Raw genomic sequence first — 22,680 nt, forward strand, 5'->3', positions numbered from 1 at the left:
GAAAAGGGCAAGGAACCACTGTATTAGATAATCCCTTACCCTCTCTGAATGGTTAAGACATTGCATTTCTCACTCAGCTTGCAAATTAGTTTGGATGATGGCACAACAAGGACTGCCAAGGATGGACTTTCCGAGCCTGTGAAAGCCTACAGGGGATCTATGGAAAGCTGTATGACAAGTGTCCTGCTCCCAGGGACCTGGGAAATGTTACACTTATTAACAATTCATTGATATCATGAACCTTAAGGCTCACTTATGATTGCATATTACTCCAATGGTAATTCAGGGACATTTTTACAGAGTAAATGTCAAACCATTAATTTTATTTAAAAAATACCTTTCTGTTCTTTCTATTTACTACACATTGGATGTTATTTCATTAACCACATTACTATTCCAGTGCCCCAAATCCAAAACACAGACTCTAGCGACACCTACAGAATACATCAATGTGAAGCAGGTCTGATCTAGAACACCCTGTCAGTGAACCTACTAGACAAGAGGCTAGGGACCCAGGAGACCTGGATTCTAGTCCTTGCTCCACCCCTGACCTGCTGCGTGTGTTGGGCAAGTCACTCATCCATTTCTTTACATTCTTACAGAGTCTCCCTTGTAAATTTGGACTCACTCACTCCCACCTCCCTCCACTGCTCGCTCTCCCCCACCCTCACTTTCACCAGGATGGGGCAGGGGGTTGGGGTGTAAGAGGGGGTGAGGGGTGCAGGGTCTGGGAGGGAGTTTGTATGCAGGAGGGGGTCTTTGGGCTGATGCAGGGGGTTGGGGTTCAGGAGGGGATGTGGGCTCTGGGAGAGAGTTTGGGTGCAGGAAGGGCCTCGGGGTGGGGCAGGGGGTTGGGGTGCAGGAGGGGGGGTGGGCTCTGGGAGGGAGTTTGGGTGTGGGAGGGGGCTCAGGGCTGGGGCAAGGGGTTGGGGTGTGGGAGGGGGTGATGGGTGCAGGCTCCGGTAGGGTGGCGCTTACCTTGGGCATTTCCTGGTCGGTGGTGCAGCAGGGCTAAGGCAGGCTCCCTACCTGCCCTGGCCCTGTGCTGCTCCTGGAAGTGGCCAGCACGTCCCTGCGGCCCCTGTAGGGGGGGCAGGGGGCACAGGAGGACTGCGCACTGCCCTGCCTGCAAGCATCACCCCCACAGCTCCCATTGGCACAGTTCCTGGCCAATGGGAGCTGTGGAGTTGGCACTCGGGGGGGGGGCCAGTGTGCAGAGACCCCTTGCCTCTGCCCCAGGGGCCACAGGGACATCCTGTCTGCTTCCGGGAGTGGCCCGGAGCCAGGTAGGGAGCCTGCCTTAGCCCCTCTGTGCCGCCAGCTGAAGTGTGGGGGAAATGGCAGGAGGTCCTCTCAATACCCAGCCTTCTAACTGATCATGAACATCCTTATCAACACTCTGGGCCTGACCCAGCAGCCCTTTCTCTCCTGCATCATGCCAGTGGAGTGAACTGGATGGCTTGGATGAATAAGACTACTCAGATGAGATGCTTTAAAATGTGATCAAGGAGATGGGCCAAACTTGGAACCCTCTCACCTGTGCAGCTAGTGAGTGGATAGGCCACAAAACAGCCATTAGAGGATAACAATTGTCAGTCACTAGGAACCAAATGTAGGTTGGCAGCTGTTGGCATCTAATGGCTGTTTGATGGCCTGTGTGAAATGAGCCTGGTGGTCTTGCTCCAGTTCCAAGTAGCATTGAGTGGCATGAGTCTGGGTACTCTTTGGGAGAGGCCAAGGACAGAGTGGACTATGGAGATTGATCTACTCTCTCACACCTACAGGGGAGTGGGGAGAATCCTTGCAGAATAGGTTGGAGGCACATTGGCTAAGCAGATTGGGAAGTTTGCCTTTCTATTGCCCATGCAAGACCTGGTCTATGGATTAAGAGAGGGCTTGGTCTCGGAGGATCCTGGTCTAGCGCACTTAACAAAATAAACAGACCATGAAAATGAATGAGGAAAGAATGGCAGAAAAAGCATGGTATTTCATGATCAAAGTTAATCAGGGTAGTGGTGACAGCTTTACACCACTGCTTACTAGGATCTATCAAGCTTCCCTTGAGATGGGCATCTCACCCCAATGATTGGGGTGGAATGTGGTGGAACAATGGTGGAAATGTTGCATGCACTTTGTTAGTGATTGACTTTCTCTGGTACACGGCAGGATGTCAATTTAGCACAAAACAAAGCCCACAAAGTGTCCAAGAATTAAATACACAGCATATTGTCTCGGTCTCTACTCACTACTACAGGGATGGGGGAGGGGGACAAATCAAGCCTGCAAACAATGAGGATAACGTACGAAACTGTGCATCTGTTATGGGACATACATCACTGCCCTAATCTCAACTCTAGGCCATTTGTGTAACTATGAGTAATTGCCTCTTCTGAACTGTGAAACAGGAGCTGTTACCAGATTAATGCATTTTTCAGGAGCAGATTCCACTCACCCTGTAAAATTAGTCAAATTATTCATGTCATACATAAGGGTTTGAGTCATAGAGGAAATAATTTATAGGTGACTTGGTAGGATCAGGGGTATTTCTTTGTGAGGTTAAAGGCTTTGCCATGCTGGAGCTGGCCATTGGTTCATACAGTCCAGTAGCCGACCTCTGCTAGTTGATACTGCAGAGGAAGATTGAAACCTACATGATACAAGCTGGTTAATGGACATGTGGGGGCCTCATAACGCCACAGGAAAAGATGAATAGAGAAACAGGTAGAGCTGTGTGTGGAGACAGGTAATTATGGCTTGTGAAGGATTTTGATATTTTGAAATTTGGTTTCATTTCAATTTGGAACAAAAAAAATTTAAATATTCTGAAGTCTCCACAAAAGGGAAATGGATCCCTAGCTCTGGGGCCATTCCGCAGATGGGTTGGCTTGGACCTGTGGACTCCGAAAGCCCTGGGGTCCCTGGCTCAGCGACAATCTGGCAGGTGGGCTGTGAGCTGGCAGGACACCAGGCGTAGTTCTGCTGGATCCCTGCCTGTGTGTTCCCTCAGAAATCAAATCGTCTCTGGGGAGCCATCCAGTTTTGAAGAATCTGCAAAAGCCAATGCAAAAATGTTGGGTTGGAATAGCCAGCTCGAGTCACAGCGCCTGTGCACCACTACCTGGCGTGGTCTTGCCAGCCTGAATGTGTGTGCGCTCACTGGGACCGATACACCTCTAAGCAACGGGACCCAGCAAAGTGTCTGTGTGTTGCGAGGGCGAGGATCGGGGGCAGAAGGAGATGTAGGAAATGCCTTATCTCCCTGCCTGCAAGAGGCACAGTCCCTCTTCAGGAGAGGGAGAAAAAGAATGGAAATTTTGTCCCTCTCAGCTATTGTCAGGGAGCAAGAAGGGGACTTAGGTTTGGCTGAGGAGTGAGGAAGGGGCATGCCAGGATTAAGATTGGGGCTAGGTCCTCTGTTTCATAAGCAATGGAAGAAACCCACCTACTGCTAATTAACCTAGTCAATCTAGTGATGTCTAACCCCTCATCTCTGTAACAGCTGGATGCAGTATGAAAAAAGTGTTTTAAAATATACTCATTTTTGTAAGAATCCCTGTAAAGTTTGAAGTACTCAGATCTGAGCGTGGTGGTCCTGGTGGTACAAAGAATCTGGATGGATGAATAGCTAGAAAATAGATGGCAGATCCCCAAAATACAAAAGGGATGGGGGTGGGTGTGTGGAAATGACACACTGCTTTGCCAAAGTGGTTCTGTTAAAAATACTAATCTATTTATACAAGTCCATCCAAAAAAATTCCCTAGCAATATCATATAACCTTAATTGAGTCTAATTGTTATGGCCACCTCTGCTTATTCTTTTGTGAACCCCACAGTGTTACAGAAACCCAAGAACAGTTCCCGTGTCATTCTGCTCTGATGGCTGTTCTAAGTGGTGCTAAAGTGTCAGTCATTACTCACATGGCAATTTGGCTGCACCTCTTTCCCTAGAACAGAGTTCACGTTCTCAGCCCCCCATTACATTATTTGGATTACCGTTGCACCTGGAACCCTGGCCATGGCCCGGAATCCCATTGTGCTAGTCACTGTACAAGCAGAACAAAGAGACAATCCCTGCCCCAAAGAACAACCTAAGTATAAGACAAAAGCCAACAGAGGTGGAGAGACAGATGGTGGGGAGGAGAGAGTAGAAGGCAACAGTGAGACACTATTGGACAGCACAACAGGTAGTGGTCTCTGCACCAATACGTTTCCAGAGGTAGGATTAGTACGATACCCAACCTACAACAGTGTTGTCTCTTTACTCTTTGAACATTAATCCCTTCTCCTCAACTGCTCTGATCCTCTCTCAGCGAAACCAAGGAGAGTTTTGCCAATGACTTCAACTGAAGCAGGAACAAATCTTTAGGACCCTGATCCTGCACGGTCATGTGGTCTCGTGTCTTCATTCACACCAGGCCCGAGTGGGCAGAGGGGAGATACAGGATTCTGGTAGCAGCTTACACCAGCTTCACACAGGCATCAGCGACTAGGCTCAAGGAAGTGGAGAATCAAGCTCTAGGCCTTGAACAGAGCAATGCCTGTTGACTTTCATTGGGGCCATGTGGTGAAAACCCTGCTCACCATTACAGATGGGGAAACTGAGGTACAGAAAGGCAATATTTTCAAGCGTCCACTAATTTTTAGATGCCTACATTTTTTGGGTGCCAATCTAGAGCCACATTCAGTCTGACTCTAAGCGGCTGCATGCCCACAACTCAGTCTGAAGCCAGTGGAGCTATGGATGCTCAGTGCCTCTGAGTATTGGGCTCTAGGTGTGTCGAGAGGGGAACCCAAACACTGAGGCAAAATTAAGGGAGGCTTTTGGCTGACTGACTTGCCAAAGGTCAGCCAGGGAATCCATGACAGAGGTGGGAATAGGACCGGAGTCTCATGCCCACGAGAGCCTCTCCTTCCTCTCCATGTTTGATATTCACCAGCCCTCTTGGTAACTCTTCTGCCGAGCTTGTGTACTCAAACTGGGGGACTTGGAGACAACCCTTACAACTGAAGTTCTGTCTTTTCTGCACAGACATCAGCAATCCCATGGCACTTTCTGCAGAAGTAAGTATTTACACCCACGGGCTGTGCACTACTTGAGTGACCATTTGCTACTCTCCACCAGATAGATAGCTGGTGCTTGCCCACTGCACATGGGGCAAATATGAACTTAATATCCAGGTATGTATGGGGAGGCGCTATGAGGTTAGGGGGGGATTGTGCCATGACTGGCCGTGATCCTTGAGGGTTGCAACTCTCCTTGTGCCCCTTTCTTCCCACCCCACACATGCACCAATCTGCCCCACAGAGAATCAACCATAGAATATCAGGATTGGAAGGGACCTCAGGAGGTCATCTAGTCCAACCCCCTGCTCAAAGCAGGACCAATCCCTAATTTTTTTTGTTTTGTTTTGCCCCAGATCCCTAAATGGCCCCCTCAAGGATTGAACTCACAACCCTGGGTTTAGCAGGCCAATGCTCAAACCACTGAGCTTTCCCTCCTCTCCTCTCCCCACTAATGAGAAGATGAACGATTTGGCAGCTTTCACAGGAGAAGGGCACTTTAGAAAAGGGAGGGGGTAATTTTTAATACTAGGTAGATAAACCGAATGCAGAATGAAAACAGCAGCACCAGCGAGCCAGGAATAGCTCTGAACTGGCTCCCACAGCGATGCCAACGCTACTGTCAGTTAGCTGGAGCATTGGAGCTGCAGTAACAGCAAGTGTTCTGAAGAGGGGGGAGATGTTACAGCTTCAAGGCAATACTTGCAGGAGAGAGGAGGCTAGAGATGCTGTAGCCTGGAGCAAATGAGAACAAAGCCTTTCTTTTGAAACCATGCAGGGCACTAGACCATCAGGCAGCCCTGGGTTAGGCTAGAGCGTTGCAGGCTTTGCCCATTGTGGTGGGTGCACTCCCCGCTCCAGGAAATGTGTTAATCTGGCCACCTGAGCAGAGAGAATCTAGAGATCCCTGAACAAACAAGGCACCTTACAGTCACAAAAATAAGGGAGCATTTGTCGTCCCCACTCCGCCGCCCCCTTTTGGTTTATATCAAATCTTTGATCCTCTTTCCCCTGGAATCTCAATCTCATTCTCTAGTGTCTGCAGAAAAGAGTGTCCACCTCTCCCCCCCGCCACCAGCAGACACGCAAAACGATGGGCGTTCACCCAACAACATGACTTTGTGCCAGTGGCTCTTCAGACTTCTGACATTCTTACTAATCAGCAACCACAGGAAGCTAGTTGATAGCTCATTAAAATATTCACCAGGGTGAAAGAAATGAATACAAAAAACGAATCAATGAATTAGTAAATGTTTGATAGTGGCCAACAGCAGAACAGGGATATCTTATCCAGCTGCCCATTCAAGCAGTGCATGTGTAACGTGAAGCAATGGAAAAAGCTCCCCTTTCTTATCTGTTTCGATCCAAACAGAGCCAGTTGGAATATTATTATGCAAAAATTTGGCCTTCTTTTCGGTTTGTGAAGCATGTGAGCTGTAGCTCACGAAAGCTCATGCTCAAATAAATTGGTTAGTCTCTAAGGTGCCACAAGTACTCCTTTTCTTTTTGCGAATCCTGATTTGTTATTCATGAGTATTTGCAGAATAAGCTGCATGAGCAAATTTCAGCCTAGCCCTTGTTTGCAACCTATTGCAAGTGGTTGCAACCTGAAGGCTGCTCTAAATTATGCCAGCTGCCAACGGCTCCAAGGAGCTGTCCAACAGCCAAAATATAGAGGTGCTTTGGCCACACCTCTTCATTCTGGTCCTTCCCCTCTGCTGGAGACTGCGCTGGCATCCTGAACTCTTACATATGGGAAATTCCCTGGTAGCCAGCTAAACCACCTTTTTGCCTGCTCCGAGCCATCAGAAAGGTGCAAAGTGACAGAACTTAATGGAGGCTCCAACTTTGGGTTTAATAAATAAATAAAGAAGCCAGTAAATTATTAATGAGCTCTAAAAGTGGCAGTTCTTCAGAAGGATGTCTCTGGTGCTACCCAGGTAGTTTCCATCCAATGTCGCACCTGCACCTTTCACCAGGTGTGGCATTAACTGGGAACAAACATGGGCAGCACTACGCCTTAGTAGAGAGTGAGGCATATTGCACAGAACACTGATAGCTGGAAGATTATTGCCCTCGGCATCAGAATAATCAATAAGCAGTGCCATTTTTTATGCAAAGTTTTCCATTTACCCTCCCACGCTACAAATAGATGTAGAAAAATCAGTACAAATTTGTCCAGGATGAGCCGTCAAGGATGAGAGTTATTTGGTAATTTGCATCATAATCAGCCTCTCTTCTTTTGCTATTGAATCTTCTTTGCTGACAATTTATTTTCAACATTGACATTCAGCTTAGGATCATTTCAAAACAAGTGGAGCAATTTCACTCAATTGATGCCTGCTGCTGCCGAGAGTGGGTGTGTGTGTTTTGGGAACATGCAATTGGGCAGTTATCTGATTTCCAAACCAGGAAGCAAAGGGGGTATAATGTCATAAAAAGTGGTATGTGATAACTGGGAGCTTAACGCTTTGCTCAGCCCATTCCTGCTTTTCAGCAGCAAGAAGAGCCCATCTCAGACCCTTCCCCAGCAGAAGCAAAGCAAGAGCCCATGCGATCGTTTGCTTAGTGGAATAGGGGCTTTTGCAGGAGGCTTTATTGACTGACCAACAGGGGTGCTGTGTGGTGTAACTAACTGTGGAGACCCACCAGTGAAATTTAAATGTACCATAAGAATGGCTATGAAATAGTGCTGTTCCTTTAAGCTACTACATGGGTTGGAGGTTCACACAAAGGGTGTGCCTCAGTTTTCACCGTAGGGTGTGAGAAGGAGAGTTAAGCCACGGGGGAGAGACAGGGGTAAAAACCTGGTTCAGAGCCGTATCAGAATCCAGGGCTGCTGTTCAGGCAAATCAGGGTTTGTGGGACTGGGTATATAGCGTCAAATCCTAAACCCACAGCAGGCCTGAAGGCACTGGCTGAGGGCTGGGCAGAGGTGTGCAAGCCTGCAAAGGCCCGGACAGAGGAATTCTCCCCCAGGCCACATAGCAGCTGCTTGGCTGCTGCACAGAAGCAACGCCAGCCTAATTCCCACCCTCACACACACACACACAGCTTGCAAGGGAGAGGAAGATGGAAAGATGGCGCTGTTGCCGACCCCCGTGGTTCCTTAGTGGTGCACACTCAGCTTGCTGCTGCCCCCTGCCGGCTGCCACGGAGCACACATGGAGGAGAGGTCTTCGGGGCATGCAAAACCCCTTTTATGGCCCATCTCACATCCAGCTCCATTAGTTGCAGCAGTTCCATGACCAAGGGCCCCTCTGTGGCTTCAGGGCATGGGACTGGCTATGCCCCTTGGAGAATAAGTTTCCCCTTTGCACAGATGGTGCACCTTGGTGAAGCTCTTGGTGCTATATATCATGGGCCAGTTCCTCAGCTGGTATAAATCACTGCAGCTCCACTGAAGTCAGTGAAAGTTCACCGATTTACACCGGCTGGTCCATAAGATTGTCTCATACAGATCAATCTACCTCCAGTTGAGCTTAGACAGCTGAGGCTGGCTCTGAAGCTTATACCAGCAGGTGCCAGGCTGGGCTATTGTGGAGGCCTGAATACTACTGTGCCGACACAGTGAAAACCTGTTCATCAACACACACTTCACAGAGTGCAGTTACTATACCGACAAGCAGTCATAGCCGTATGCTGTTTCGACAATTTGTGCTGGCATGAATAGTGTTAACAGACGCTAAGTGCAGATACACTTCCCCCAGTGAGAAATAAGCTGTGACATTTGGGCACTTATCTTGCTTTAATTTCGGGGAATTATTGGTTTTTTTAGCTTATTAAAAACTGACATCTTAGAAGAATGCACAGAAGGTGCCTATGGAGGCAAAGCTGATTAAGCAGAGTTTCTTCACTCTGGCCTTTGCACCTTATTCAAAAATATCCAACCACTCATTAATCCTTCCATCCCATCTCCTTACTCCTTGCATTGGGAGCATTTTCAGATATTCTCGTAATGACATAATAGGTTCTACTTTTCAGTTTGATTTATTGTTCCAGTTTCATTCACACGTATTGATTAGGCCATGCAAATCTAGCCCCTGGGATTTCTTTGTATGCAATAGGATGTACTTTGAGGCTGATCAAATGCATGCAGCCAGCCACTGTTAGAGCCAATCTTCCCCTCTTTATCTTCCGCTCTGTGGTGGAAGGTAGTTTGGGTTTCTTGTTAAGTATTTCTCCTGAACTCTTTGTAAACCACCAGGCATATTAAAGGTTTTTTCCCGTGACTCATATCAAATTTACCAAAGGACTTCCTAGCTACTTTGTCATCATGCCAATATTCCTTACTTCAGTAAGGTCACTCACTGCAAGAGTGTTTGCCTGTTCCAACTCCAGATCATTTGAACTATCATTAGATTCACAATCAATTCCAATCCAGCCTTAAGGTTTGTAATAGGCTATATGTGTGTTGGCTGACACTTCTTTCCCCTCTGCTTCTGGCACCCTGTGTCATGTAATGTTACTGGACCAATGGCAGGTGTACACCACAGCAAGGCATTTTGATTTTCCTTGGGGCAACATTTCCTGGCAGGTGCTTTTATTTTTTTTAAATCCTCCATTAATGAACAACCCAATAATTTTTCTATGGGCCTGATCCAAAGCCCATAGAAATCCACAAGAAAACTTCCATGACCTCAGCTGGCTTTGGATCACATCCTGTACAAACTGACCTGTTGCTCTTCAGTACCCGTGAGTAGCAGTGGCCGAAGCACACACAGATCTTCGTTCTTTTATAAACTCAGGATGAGTCCTCTGTATTGCGTACGGCCTCCAGGGATCAAGTGTCCTGATTCTTACACAGTTCACTGTGTGCTACCCTTCCCGTTCCCACTCTCTCCTTGTCACACCTCTCACTGGTATGAAAAAAGGGACCCTGAATGGCAGCCATCATAGCAACTGAATACAATGAGTCAAAGTTCAACAGACAACACCGGTCTTCCATACTGAAGCCACATGGCCATCCCTTCTTCCTCCCCTTAACAGCAGGGTCACTGCTTTACCTCAGCAGGTGGCAGTGTAGGGGAACCTGCGGTCACTCTTTGCTATGGGTCCACAGCCCTGGGACTCCTAAAGAGTCGGACCATCTGCCCCAATAGCCAAAACCAAAAAAGGCTTCACTCTTTTCCCCAGTCTCTTCCTAAAGAACCAGCAGACCTGGTGGGTGTCTCATTCTTTGAAGAGCACCTAGGACTCCTCTCCCTGGAGCCAAGCTCTGCACGGCCTTCCCTCTGCAGAGCCTCTTCCGGCTTTCAGCAGGCCCTCCTGCTGCCCCCATCCCTTTTCCTGCTGTTGTCTCTTAGAATCATAGAATCTCAGGGTTGGGAGGGACCTCATCTCGTCCAACCCCCTGCTCAAAGCACTTCTCCCTGCTAGAGTGCCCCTTCCAGCCACAGCCCTCCTGCCAAAGCAGCATGCCTCCTTTCCTCTCCCAGCAGGCCCAGCTCTGAGGTGCCTGGCTCCTTGTCAGGTGACTTGACGCTTTGCCTCCACCTGGGGAGGCAGGCCAAACCTGGCACAAGTGCGGCTGAGTCACCCTCAGCCACGTGAAAGGGCTAGCTCACCATGTTACAGCCTGTGAAGGGGATGTAAAAATACCTACCTTCCATCATGGATATGAGAATAATAGGCCAAACCCTGCCTACCCCGGTCTAGATAATACTTTGTCCTGCCATGAGTGTAGGGGACTGGACTCGATGACCTCTCGAGGTCCCTTCCAGTTCTATGATTCTATGTCACTACTCCCCCTGAAAGAGTCATGCTTGTAAATCACTGAACTCCTCCGATGAAAGGCTCTCTTTCCTGTAAGTGCAAATGATTATTAATGAATTGCCATCCCAGCTCCCTGAAAGAAAATGTAACTCTCAGCATATGCTATCTTTGCAGCCATACGTCCCTTGTACTTATAGATTTCCTTGTTCGTTGAGCCAGGCGCGGTGCCAAGAGCAGCATTCGGAGAAGCAGACCCCCGCCCAATCCAAGCCCCTTCGGAGCTGCAGAGTGGCAAAGCCTCAGAAATGTAAATCGCAACATTTGACCCAATGTGAATTTCTCAGATAAATGATATTTCACAGCCTGGCAGTTTCCTACCTGCTGAGACGAGCATTTGCGCTGCTCTGACAGAAACGGCTTTTGATGGAGTTTTTTTGTCTGCGGAACATAAATTGAAAAATTTCAGCATCTGCATCCGTCTCTAAAGCCTGATGTTCCACAGTGAGAGAAAAATGGGACATGATGGCAGGGTCTTTAAATAAAGCTTCCCCTCATGACAGATGCCACCGAGACACTCTGCGTCAGCCACACGTTACTGGGCACAATGCAGGAAGCGCTGGGTTGAATCCTGTGAAGCAGGAGGTCAGACTAGCTCGTCAAACTAGTGGTCCCTTCTGGACTTAAAAATCTACGGGCAGCCTTGACTGGCAAAGAGCTGGGGCCCCCAGGAAGCATCACAGCCTCTTTATTCTAATAGGCTAATGGTGACGTCCTACATCTCCTACTCATGTGAACAGCCCCTTGAGTTTAATGGGACCGTACAGGTGAGTGAGGACTACTCAGAAGTCTAATCCTGCAAAGGGCTGGGTATCCTTAACTCTCAGTGCCTTTATTGAGAGCTCAGGGCACTCAGAATCTCCCTTCTGGCTCCCCTGTGAGAAAGGGGTTTGCAGAATTGGCTAATAAGCTTGAAAGCTTATGGCCTGATCCAAAGCCAATTGAAGTCAATGGAGGGATTTCACTGAGCTTTGGATGGGGCCCTTGCTGAGTCTCCAATGAAGTCCCTGGCAAAGCTCCCACTGGGTACAGTGGGAACAAGATTGGGCCCCCGAATTACATGCATTCACACGGCTGTCTGGACTTGAAGTCGAGTGCTAAACTGGTGACGGCTGCTGCGAAGTGCAGTGTCTGGCTCTGGGGGTGAAGCCTCATCCCCAAGGGGTTGAACTCAGGCTCCACACAGGAGCGAGAAGGTCACAGCAAGATAGCATCGTGGCCTAGGGTTCCCTAACGGTTAGTAGCATTCTGGGCGGCGTCTCTGCTGGCTGGGGGATTCGGCCAGAAACGGTGACTATTCCAAGAGCAGCATGACAGGGGCTTGCCCCATGCCCGCATTATACCAGTCGCATGAATTTTACTCACACTCGCCTCACATTTTAACGCTTACGTTACCAGGACTCAGGCGCTGAGGTGCTTCTTTCCGGGAACCTTTGTAACAGCAGAATTGGGCAGGGAGACTGTGCCGATAAAACACAGGCCCTGGTAGATGGCGGCAGCTCCCGGCATTCCTAGGGGCTGCCTGTCTTTTACACCCACAACTCCTTTAGATTTATAAACAAGGGTCCAGCTCCTCAGCTGGTGTCAATCAACATAACACCATCGAGTCATTTCAAGGGAGCCACACTGATTGACGCCAACTGAGGGTCAGGCCCCAAATGCACTATTGGTGACAGTAATTAAACAGGTGCCTGAAGTGAATTTTATGCATTTCATTTACTGGTCACCTTTATGCTCTGGAAGGTAAAACAGTGGTTCTTAACCGTTTCCATGCCATGACTCCCTATTAAAACGGACATGCTTTCAGGCCCCTTCCTCCTATGCTTTCAAGATCGTAGCACATCTAATTTGAAGAAAGGCCGTGACCCTCAGGCGGAGAACCCATGAGCTAAGAGCCGCTAGCAGTAACTGCATGCGGTTGTCATAAAACATTCTGCTGCTGTTAGGATATTATTTTTCCACCCCCGTTTGCTTCAGGGAGAGGCTGTGTTGCATCTATTCCCCGTGTTGCTATTTTGTCACTCAATTAAGTGGTAAATAAAGATGAGGATTAAGAAGGGGGGAGGGGAGAAGAAAGCTAGAAACATGTTTATTTCAGCTCCCCTCAGCAGTGCCTCTGCTCTGCCACAGCCAGATTAGTGGGACCCGGTGACCTTTCGTTGCAAAACTCCAAGCTTGAATTTAAAGCACACATGTCATTCCCGCAATTACCTTGTCCCAGTGCTTCTCGTTGTTCTGTGGTGTCATGTGCTCAGGGAGTGCTGGGTGTTCCGTACTGATTGGGAATAGCGGGGAGATCATTATGGCCTTGAAAAGCTAGTGAGGGGAAACTAGCCCCGTGATGAGTTGTGCAGCCAGTGTTCATAGGGATCTGCCATGTAACGTGCCACTTCCTGATGAATGGCAAATGTACATGTTAGTGCAACAGGCTGGGGTTTTCAAAGGGGCTGTTTGGAGTCAGGTGTCTAATTCTCATTGACTGTCAATGGAATTTGGGAGCCTAACTCCCTTTGAAACTCTCAGCCTGTCTATGCTGCAATCAGAGAGGTGACTGCAGCCCATGTAGACATACCCAAACTAGCTTTGATCTAACTAGTTGTGGGTACCAATGATAGTGAAGCCACAGCATCATAGTCTCCAGTAAGGTCTCTACAAGCCCACTTGGGACCCTGGGTACTTACTCAGGTGCCTCGCTCATGCTGAAGTCCAACAAAAATTACTACAGGGCCCCATGTGGGCTTTGGCTTCAGCCCCGGATGGTCGGACTCAGGTTTTGGCTTCATCCCTGGGCCCTGGTGATCCCATTAAGAAGGGGTCACAGCCCACTGAGAACTGCTGCAATCGAGCTACATTAGAGCTAAGCTTGGATATGTCTACGGGCACTGCAATCACACTGCCAACTGCACTGCAGACATACCCTTAGAGGTGCTGTAAAGAGACACAGTTTTGATTCAGGTATCATGGTGAATCAAAGACTGATAAAGGAAAGTGTGGTACATACATGGCTCACCATCACTGAAAGCCTCTTTCCAAGAGGGCAGTAACTTGCATACTAGTCTGGAAGATGCCAGAAATTTTGTCATTACTAAAGGAAAGTCAATCTTTCCAGACAGTTATTAGTTCAGACCAACCAGCCAAATTCCAAATCTGTGGCACACAGAGAAAGATGCAGATCTTTATTAGATCAATCCATTACACAAAACAAACGGTGAGATTCCGATTGCTTATAAAAGATCCGTGTGTTTCTTAGGAATAAAAAAAAAATTGTCTCTGAAGTCAAAGCTAACTCGAGATGCACAGCAGTGCACGAACTCATATCTCAATAACAATCTACACGGTGTGTTAGATTTGGTGCAGAAATACGGTTTTTCATGAGAATGTTTTTTTAATTTCCCTTGAAAAATGGTTCAGTTTTTTGATGAAAACTTGAACATTTTGAGGAATTAGAATACATTTCTTTACCCAGACTGGAATCATTTTGTTAAGCCAAACCGTTGCCTCCTAAAAATGGCTGGATTTGGCCCTAAAATAAATTCTGCCCCTGCCATTGTGAGCACATAGTCTAAGCTATATTTCCTCCAGCCGCTTGCTCTTGGTAGCCAAAAGTTTCACGTGGGATTATCAGCTGATGAAAAGTGCTACAGAAGAACTGTTTTCTTTATTATATGAAGATACCACCTCCTGCTCTGCTCCCGTCAAATCTTAGATGCCAAACTGGGTCAGACTCACTCAGAAGCAACTAAGTACTGCAGGGAGTGGTGCCAGTGACTGAATAGGTGACCCTCTGTTCTCAAGCCAGTACTGAACCAATTCCCTAGGAGACATTAGGGTGCATTGTGTTGCTGGAGGTGCCATCCTTCATACGAGATGTAAAATCAGTGTTCCTGCCTAGTTCAGATCATTAACAATTCTTTACCACTTTTTGAAAATGTCCAAGGCCAAATTTATTTTGAGTAATAACAATCTGCCTACATACATTCTGCCAGGATTTCCAATTGGGTATTGTACGCCTGTCTTTACCTGTTGCGCTGTATGGTTCTGTGGTGTTTCACCCCAGAGGTGGCTGCATTTTGTGGGTAGGATGCAGTGAGTGCCCATGTACGGTTGATGTATCACTTTCCTTAGCTTGTAACGTGTTTTGGGTTCCTTTGGGATCAAAGGTGCGTTGTAAATGTCAGTTATTAATCAATGCAATGTACCTACATCCAAGCCCACGTATCAACCACAGAAGCAGCACAATTACTTACGACTGGCTGCAAAAAAGTTGCCCACGTCAGAAGCACATGATTAATAATGACACTGCCTCAAAATCTGCCGGCCTGCTGTCCTCTCCTGCCGTCCACCATCACCACCATAGAGTGGGTGGGCAGAGGGGAATGGGTTACAACAGTAGGGTCAGAGGCAGAAGTAAAACCACTGTATTCTTCTATTCTCTCTTTAAAAAGAAGTTTATACATTTTCTCAGCAATTAGGCCAGGGGAGGGTCGAGCGGTTTTTTGTTTGCTTTTTAAACTTTTTTTTTTTAATTAAAAAAAAAAAGACAGAAACAACCCCCCAAAAAGAGGTTAACTTGTCAAGCCATGTAAAGCATTTTAATTACAATTTATATATCATGTATAAATAAATATTACATTCTTTCAGTCTACAATGCATACTAGGCATATCGTGTTAAAACCTCCTATGTTATCAAGTGGCAGGGTCCATTTTGTCCAAGAAAAGAAAAAAATAAAAAAGAAACCTACTGAGTTTAGTAATAAAAAAAAAAAAAACGTAGTGGAATCAACGGGTAAAGACAGGGCTGACAAACAATGCAAGTGCTCCCTGCTAACAGTCAAGACGTAACACTGCTTTCCGAAAAAGATTTGACATGAGGACTTCTGAATTATGAATAGGTTTTCTGAGTGTGGTTTCCCCCCATCATTTAGATTCTGAGCCATATCCTCATTTCGTGCAAACTGACATTAAAGTCAACGGAACGGCACCCATTTATCTGTGCCTTTATCTCCTATTTGTTTCTGATGCATTGCTGAATTCATATTTTGTTATTAAAAACAGCTGATTTTCCAGTTTGTGCTAGTCCAACAGAAACAGATGAAAATAAAGTAGACCCAGATCTCTCTTGATCCTTGGTCATCTGAATATCTCTTTCCCCAAACTCATATTATCCAGCCAAAAACTCAGCTCCCCTAACAAGAGGAAATAAAATGGGCTCGGGACAACCTGCTTCTCTATTTGTGAGTACCACTCCCCATCCTTCCTCCCAATCCCCCATGAGAACTGGTGGCACTGAAAAGATGAACAGAGCAAATTATGAATTCACTGACTTGGCAAAAAAATAAACATTCGGCTATGCACATAAATGGGCTTTAATGGTCTTGGTCTTATATTTGGTAAGTATGCAACATCCGGTCATTCCTATTGGTTATTATTTTTAAATGCAAACACAGAACAGCAATTTCTTCCCTTGGGAACTTTGGTTGTGGAAACTTAACCCACCCACACCCAAAAGCAAAATTAAATCTTCCTCCAAACAGAACAAGGTTCTAGCTAGCACAAAACAGCCGAGACCCATGTTTTCACGGTGGAATTATTAGTTTTTGCTCATCCTCTGAGTTCTTGAAATGACAAGGAAGATTATTATTAGCTAATGTAGAAAAACAATTATTTCTTGGTCCATAAAGAACCAACTGGATTTTTTTTTTTAAAAAAGACTCATTTTAAAAAATGCTACAAGGGGTGGAAAATAGACGGAAAAAAAAAAATCAGATAATCTCTTTCTGCTCCATATTTAATGCCAGGGACATGTTTTCACTTCAGATGAGGGAAAAGAAAGCAACTGCTTGGGTAACACCCTAAAATGTCTCTTCCTGGGTCATACTTCCATATTATTACAAATATTAAAAAGTGACAATTTGTCTGTCTTTTCTCTTAACTAACTTTCTTTCACTTATTTTTTTTAAACAAAATTTTTTGGTACCTTGTCTGTAATATTGTTGTTATTATTCTGACCCATCAGATAAATTTTCACAACCTCACCGTGCCCAGTTCATCATATTGGTTAATCTGTTTCCTTACTCCCTTCTGCTATTTCTATTCCATTGACTGCCCAAATCCATGAACAGCTGTTGGAGAAAAACAAACAAATGAACAAACCCAAAGCCATGGACAGTTTGACAAATTTCTTTCCCTGATTACAGAAACTGCCTTGTTGTTGTTGTTGTTGATTTTTTCCCCTCCTGATCCCCTCCTTCTCCCCTCTTCTGTCCCAATATATACTGTAGAACTGAAGGCATCAAGGTGTGGTTAAACCCAGAAAACCAGACAGGAGCTACACTTTGTCTTTGAACTTCTCCATGTAGTTTTTTATCTCTTTGGAGTCCCCGAGGTCCATATCCTGGCACACCCATTTAATATCGTCATCATTGCTACTTAGGATAGAGTTGACAGTGGGACAACCATCATCAGGTGGGATGGTGGTGAAGGTTGTGAATTTTACCCGCTTTCGTTTGGATGTGGGGGAATGCAAAGGTTCCATTTTCTGCTCTTTCCCTTGCTTCCCCCCTGAGTCAGCAGACCTATGGATCTGGCTCTGGATGTTCTTTTGAGTGCTGCCGTTGAGGAGGTAGTTGCTTTCCTCATGGCCCATCCCTCGGTCTATAATAGTGGTGTGCTCGTCCTGCTGAGGTGACACGTCCACTGTGTTCTCCAGCAGCTCCGCCTCATTTCCGAGCCAGACCCAGTCATGGGAGTGGGTCATGGTGGCTTGCCCTTCCGCCGGAACCTGCTTGTGCCGGTATTTCAATGCAAACGTTGCACAGTTTATTAGGAAGACAAGAATTGCCAGGCAGAAGACCCCCAGCAGAGCATACATCCCAATTTCCAGATCGCTAAGGCCTCTGGGCGTCTGCACTAGGTCATTCTCCTCCATGCCCCCATTGCTTTTCGGGAGGTCTACTTGAGCAGGGAAGTTGGTGAAGTCTATGGGAATGTTCTGCAGCTGGCCATCATCCGAGAGTTTGCCTCCATCCTGCCTATTGTTTTTCATGACTTTGTTTTTGATTATTGACTTTGCAGTAGTGCTGACTTTTCTGATGGTACTTTCCTCTCGCTCTGCCGAAGAGCTCCCATAGTATCGCCCATCCTGGCCATACCGCTCTTGATCTGATACCTTTTGCCGCCGGTCGCTCGCGTGGTTTTCAATCTCGTCGGCATCATAATCTCTGCCAGTGTGAGAGTTGGCATCATTTTGGCCGAACTTCACTTTGATGTTGCTGTTGCCCATGGCTAAGACGCTTTTCCTCTTGGACTTCTGGCAGGCTTCAGAGATCATCATGTCTACTTTGATCAATGTGCCCTGCCCTTCACCTTCTGCTGCCACGACTGGCCATTTCCAGTTAGAGCTCTGATGGGTTGAGACAACAGATTTGTCCAGCGACACGGCAGAAAGGAAGAAGTCCTTGGGGTCATAAATGTCTAATGGAGTAACTGAGCTGTCACTGAACTGGATCCAGATGCTTACTATGGCTTCCTAAAGGAAGAGGGAAATGGTTAAAGACAGGGCCTTAAATAAAACAGCTCAACTGATTGCAACTCATTAATCTTCCCAGCTCTGAAATGCAGCTGAACAAAGCAGGAGGCACTGGCTAAGTACTACGCTGAAAACAAGCTGAGTCTTGACCGATGGGGCAGAAAATTGGTCACATTTTTCATTAAAGATCCCAGCGGTATCTTTCATGGAAAGGTTTTGCAAATGGAAATGTGAAATAATTGATATGGGGAGATCATAACAACACACCCATTAAAAAAACCCAACCCATTCCTGTTGCATGAAAACTGGAAGAGACAAAACAGAAAAATTACTGGAAGCACTTGACAGAACACTTATTTTCCTGTTGTTCCCCATGCAAATATGTCACATGGAGCAGTCAAATTAAACAGGGCATAAATATTGTGGCAGGGAAGAGGAAAGATGCCACAATGTCTTGAAAATGCGTCACCTGAAAGGAAACAAAAGACTTGCAAAACAGTTGTTACTTTGCCTGAGGACTGTTTGTTTTCAGCTAAACACACTTTACCCTTGAAAATAATTGTAAACCCCATTACATTTCCATGTCAGCCAAGGCAGGATGTGGGGGTTCTGCTGTGATCTCCATGATAACAATATACAAATGGTTTGGATTTAATTGGACTGTGTTTGTTCCCTGCAGGTAGTACCATTAGAAGCAAACAGAAAGCTAGAGGTCAAGAGGCGAAGTTGTTTTCTATTTGGGTCTCATCCAGATGATATAGATATTTACTTCTCCATGTCTCAGTGGCTTTCTTTGCAGGAGATTTCTTTATTTTTTCATTTGCTCTGTGTCTAGTTTGTTTAGTTAGCAACGTGCAGGCAGACTGCTGAAATGCAACTAAACATGAAAGTGAAATTCTATTCTTCCCAAGACCTACACTGCAAATGTCCTTAATAACTTTACACGCAGGTACATCAAAACAATTGGGCTGAAAATCACCATGGGGAAAAGCATCGCCACCCTTTTAATGTCCAATCATAATACAAATTTACAACCCAATATTGTTTTCAATTGGTTACAATTTGTTACACTATGGTTATAAACAAAGGGAATTGCTACCCTTCTCGTTAAATTTAAAGCTTTTCAATGAAAACAGCAAGGGGCATTTAGTTATGCAGAAGGTTGGAATGCATGGAATATTTAATTTTCCAAGTGCTATCAGAAAGCTCTTTGGGGACCAAACAAGGGGAAAATATATTGTGGCACAACAGGAAAGAGGGCAAAGTATTTGGTGATTCAGACATGCTTTGCACACAGCGATGAAATAGAGCCAGGGTAACTCTGAAGCTGTAGCACTGCTGAAAAGTGTGAGGGAGGAAGGGAAACTAAAACAACGGATCTTTCATTAAACGAACCTGAGATGGTTGAACAAATTAGCGCAAAACTGCAAAGCATCACTCTTAAGGTACCTGTGCACTGCCACTGGAGGGGTGGGGAGAGGGATTGCGGCATGTGTAGACGTATCCAGGCTAATTTTAATCTAGCTCTGAGTACCAAGAGCAGTGAGTCTGCAGCACCATCGGCTTTAGCATGAGCTGTACCAGCCTGCCTGGGATGCTGGGTACATACTTGGGTGGCTAGCCCATGCTGTCATGGCTTCACTGCTATGGGTACTTGCGCTAACTAGATCAAGGCTAGCTTTGGTAGGTTTACATGTGCTGCAATCACCCCCTGTTTGCAGTGTGGTCACAGTAGGCTTTTGTCACTGTGGGTAAGTTTTACTCTTTGGAAATTTCTAGCAGCAGCAAACCCAGCTCTGGGAAAAAAAGAACATTCTTTCCATGGACTCGTGTGTGCGTGTGGGGACCCCATCTCCATTCTTCTTTGGGGGAATCTAGCACACTTGATATTTTGCTTCTCCCTTACCTCTGGAACAATGAGTGGGTTGGGTTTTTTTGCACTGAGTCATAAGAAAGGCAAAATGACCATCTTTAGTGAGAAATGTATGAGTGAAAACTGAACCCAAATGGCACTGAAGTCATCTCCCAATGGCTCGTTTTTTGGAACCACAGAGGGCAGTAGAGACAGAATGACAAAAAAAGGGGGGGGGGTGTTTTGTGGTTAAGATATTCGACTGGGACTCAGGAGAGCTGGATTCGGTTCTGAACTTCGTAGGGTGACCAGACGTCCCGATAAAATCGGGACTGTCCCGATATTGAGCAGTTTGTCCCGCGTCCCGACCGAAGTACGGTCGGGACGCCATTTGTCCCGATATTTTGTTTCGGGTGTGTCTTTTTTTTTTCTCCCCTTAGGCAGAGGTGACAGGCAGAGGGAGCGCTTTTTCGATTGTTACACTCACCCGGCACGTCCAGGTCTTTGGCAGCATGTACTTCTTTCTTCGCTGGCAAGATTTATTTCCCGCCGCCGAACGTGCCAGGTGAGTGTAACGATTGAAAAGGCGCTCCCCCTGTGGCGGTCCCGATATTTTGTATTTAGCATCTGGTCACCCTAGAACGTCACCAGTGGGAATCAGTGGGCCTAAACACCTTTAGAAATCTGGCCCTCTGTAGCAGAGGCTGGGATAAAATCCAGTTCTGCTGGGCAGCATTCAACTGCCTTGCTCATGAGACCATCCTTTCGCGTCCTGCAATCCCCTGCCTCATTCGCTACACGCCTTCCAATTTCTGCATCAGATGAGGCAGGGGTTCTAAAGTCAGTCTCCTTCACTACACCAGGTCCAGGCTCCTTGCCCAGCCATTATCTGTTCCCCCCTTTCCTAGCTCCTCACTTGATCTGTCTCTCTCCCCGACTCTAGACTCTGGTCCCCTCCACATTCCGCATCCCCATCTTCCTCCCTGGAGTATTGGTACAAACCCACCCACCAGTTCCTTGTCCCAATCTCTTTACCCAGCCAGTCCCAGTATTCCCTCCACACCTGGCTCCTTGTCAGATCTGTCTCTTTTCTCCCTCCCCCTGGTTCTCAGTCCCACTCTCCTTGGCCAGCCTGCCCCTTACTCCTCATCCAAGCTCAGTTTCCCCGCCACTTAGGTGTCACAGTCCCATCCCTGACCCCTCTCTCTCTTTAGCTTCCAGTTCCCTTGCTTAGACCATCCCAGTTCCCACCCCTGCCCATTTCCAGTCCCAGTGTTCCTCTCCCTCTCCCCTGCCCCCTGTCCATTTCTCTATCCCTGAAGTCCCAGCCCCCCTTGTTCCTGGTCTCAACCTACTCCTCCCCTCAGTCCCCGTTCCAGTCTGGCTTTTGCCCCCTCTGCATTCAAATCAGGCAGCTTCTTCCTCCACGCTGCCTGAGCCGGGAGTGGGGGTAGGGCACTGAGAACACAGGAGTGCTCCGTTCAGGTGCCCGGACCCAGCACAACCCATAGCAGCGCCCACAGCTGCAATGGCCAAGAACGTCCCGCTCCGCCCCGCGCTGCGGGATGCCCAGCATGGATGGGATCCTTCCGGGAAGTTGGCTGCTAAAATCTACAAAGTCTTCCCTGAGCACGGGTGAACTCTGATCTTACAAGTTGGCCAAACTGGGGCAGATTTTCACCTGGGAGGCAACAGACTTCTGACCCAAAGGCCACCCTTCTTACAGAAAGTCCCTGCTCCAAAGCGTGGGATGGCAGAGCATTTTAAAGAAAGTTTTTGAGATGAACAAAACAATGTGGATATCGCTAGTCTCTTTCTCAGAAATGGCTGAGCTGTTTTGGCTGTATATATATAAAAAAATCAACCTGAGGCAGTCACCCAGCATGGGAAATTTCAGATCAAGCAGTTAAAATTTGGTAAAGTTGTAAGCCACCGACAACAGGTTCTCACAGTGGGAAGTGTCATGGTAGGTGCTACCGGCCTTGTCTATAATTACTGTCCCCACAAAAGCACAATCCTGGTGTTTGGGAAGCAGAAGTAATGTAGAGTAAATGGACAGCCATTTGAGGTTTAAGGCCACAAACATGATTTACTGCAATTAACCAAGACACCCTGCTACGCTTTTCAATCTGCACCGAATTTTTAAATTTTAAAATCTCTAAAGAGCCAATTAAATAGAAAACTGTCACACGTGGACAGTGGAGAATCTGAATTAAAAGGAAAAAAAAAAAAAAGAGAATTTCCCCAAATCCTGCCAAAATACAGTTAATCTGCCCAAATAGTCAATTTGGCACAAAATCCTCTTCTTGACCCTTTCACTTAAAGGCAAGCTGAATGCAAGGGAAGAAAGCAACTTTCCCAAATGATTAGAAATTCTGAACGGCTTAAAAAAATAGAAATGATTTAGTGCCGTGTCCTTCAAAGAGCTGTTTCTGCAAATCCTATGTACCGCATCAATAAATCCCCT

The 22,680-nt window shown here is 46.6% G+C and overlaps 1 protein-coding gene across 1 annotated transcript in view; it reads right to left on the reverse strand.

The window, feature by feature from the left end:
- Positions 1-15,443: 15,443 nt before the first annotated feature.
- TMEM132C (transmembrane protein 132C) overlaps positions 15,444-22,680 on the reverse strand; it is a 290,776-nt gene continuing 283,539 nt past the window's right edge. The window contains exon 9 of the mRNA XM_074972399.1: positions 15,444-18,361. Within this exon, the coding sequence (XP_074828500.1) occupies positions 17,162-18,361 (1,200 nt within the window). The 3' untranslated portion in view covers positions 15,444-17,161. The remainder of the gene's footprint in view (positions 18,362-22,680) is intronic.

The sequence above is a fragment of the Natator depressus genome, chromosome 15, assembly GCF_965152275.1.
Source record: "Natator depressus isolate rNatDep1 chromosome 15, rNatDep2.hap1, whole genome shotgun sequence".
NCBI classification, from domain to species: domain Eukaryota; kingdom Metazoa; phylum Chordata; order Testudines; family Cheloniidae; genus Natator; species Natator depressus.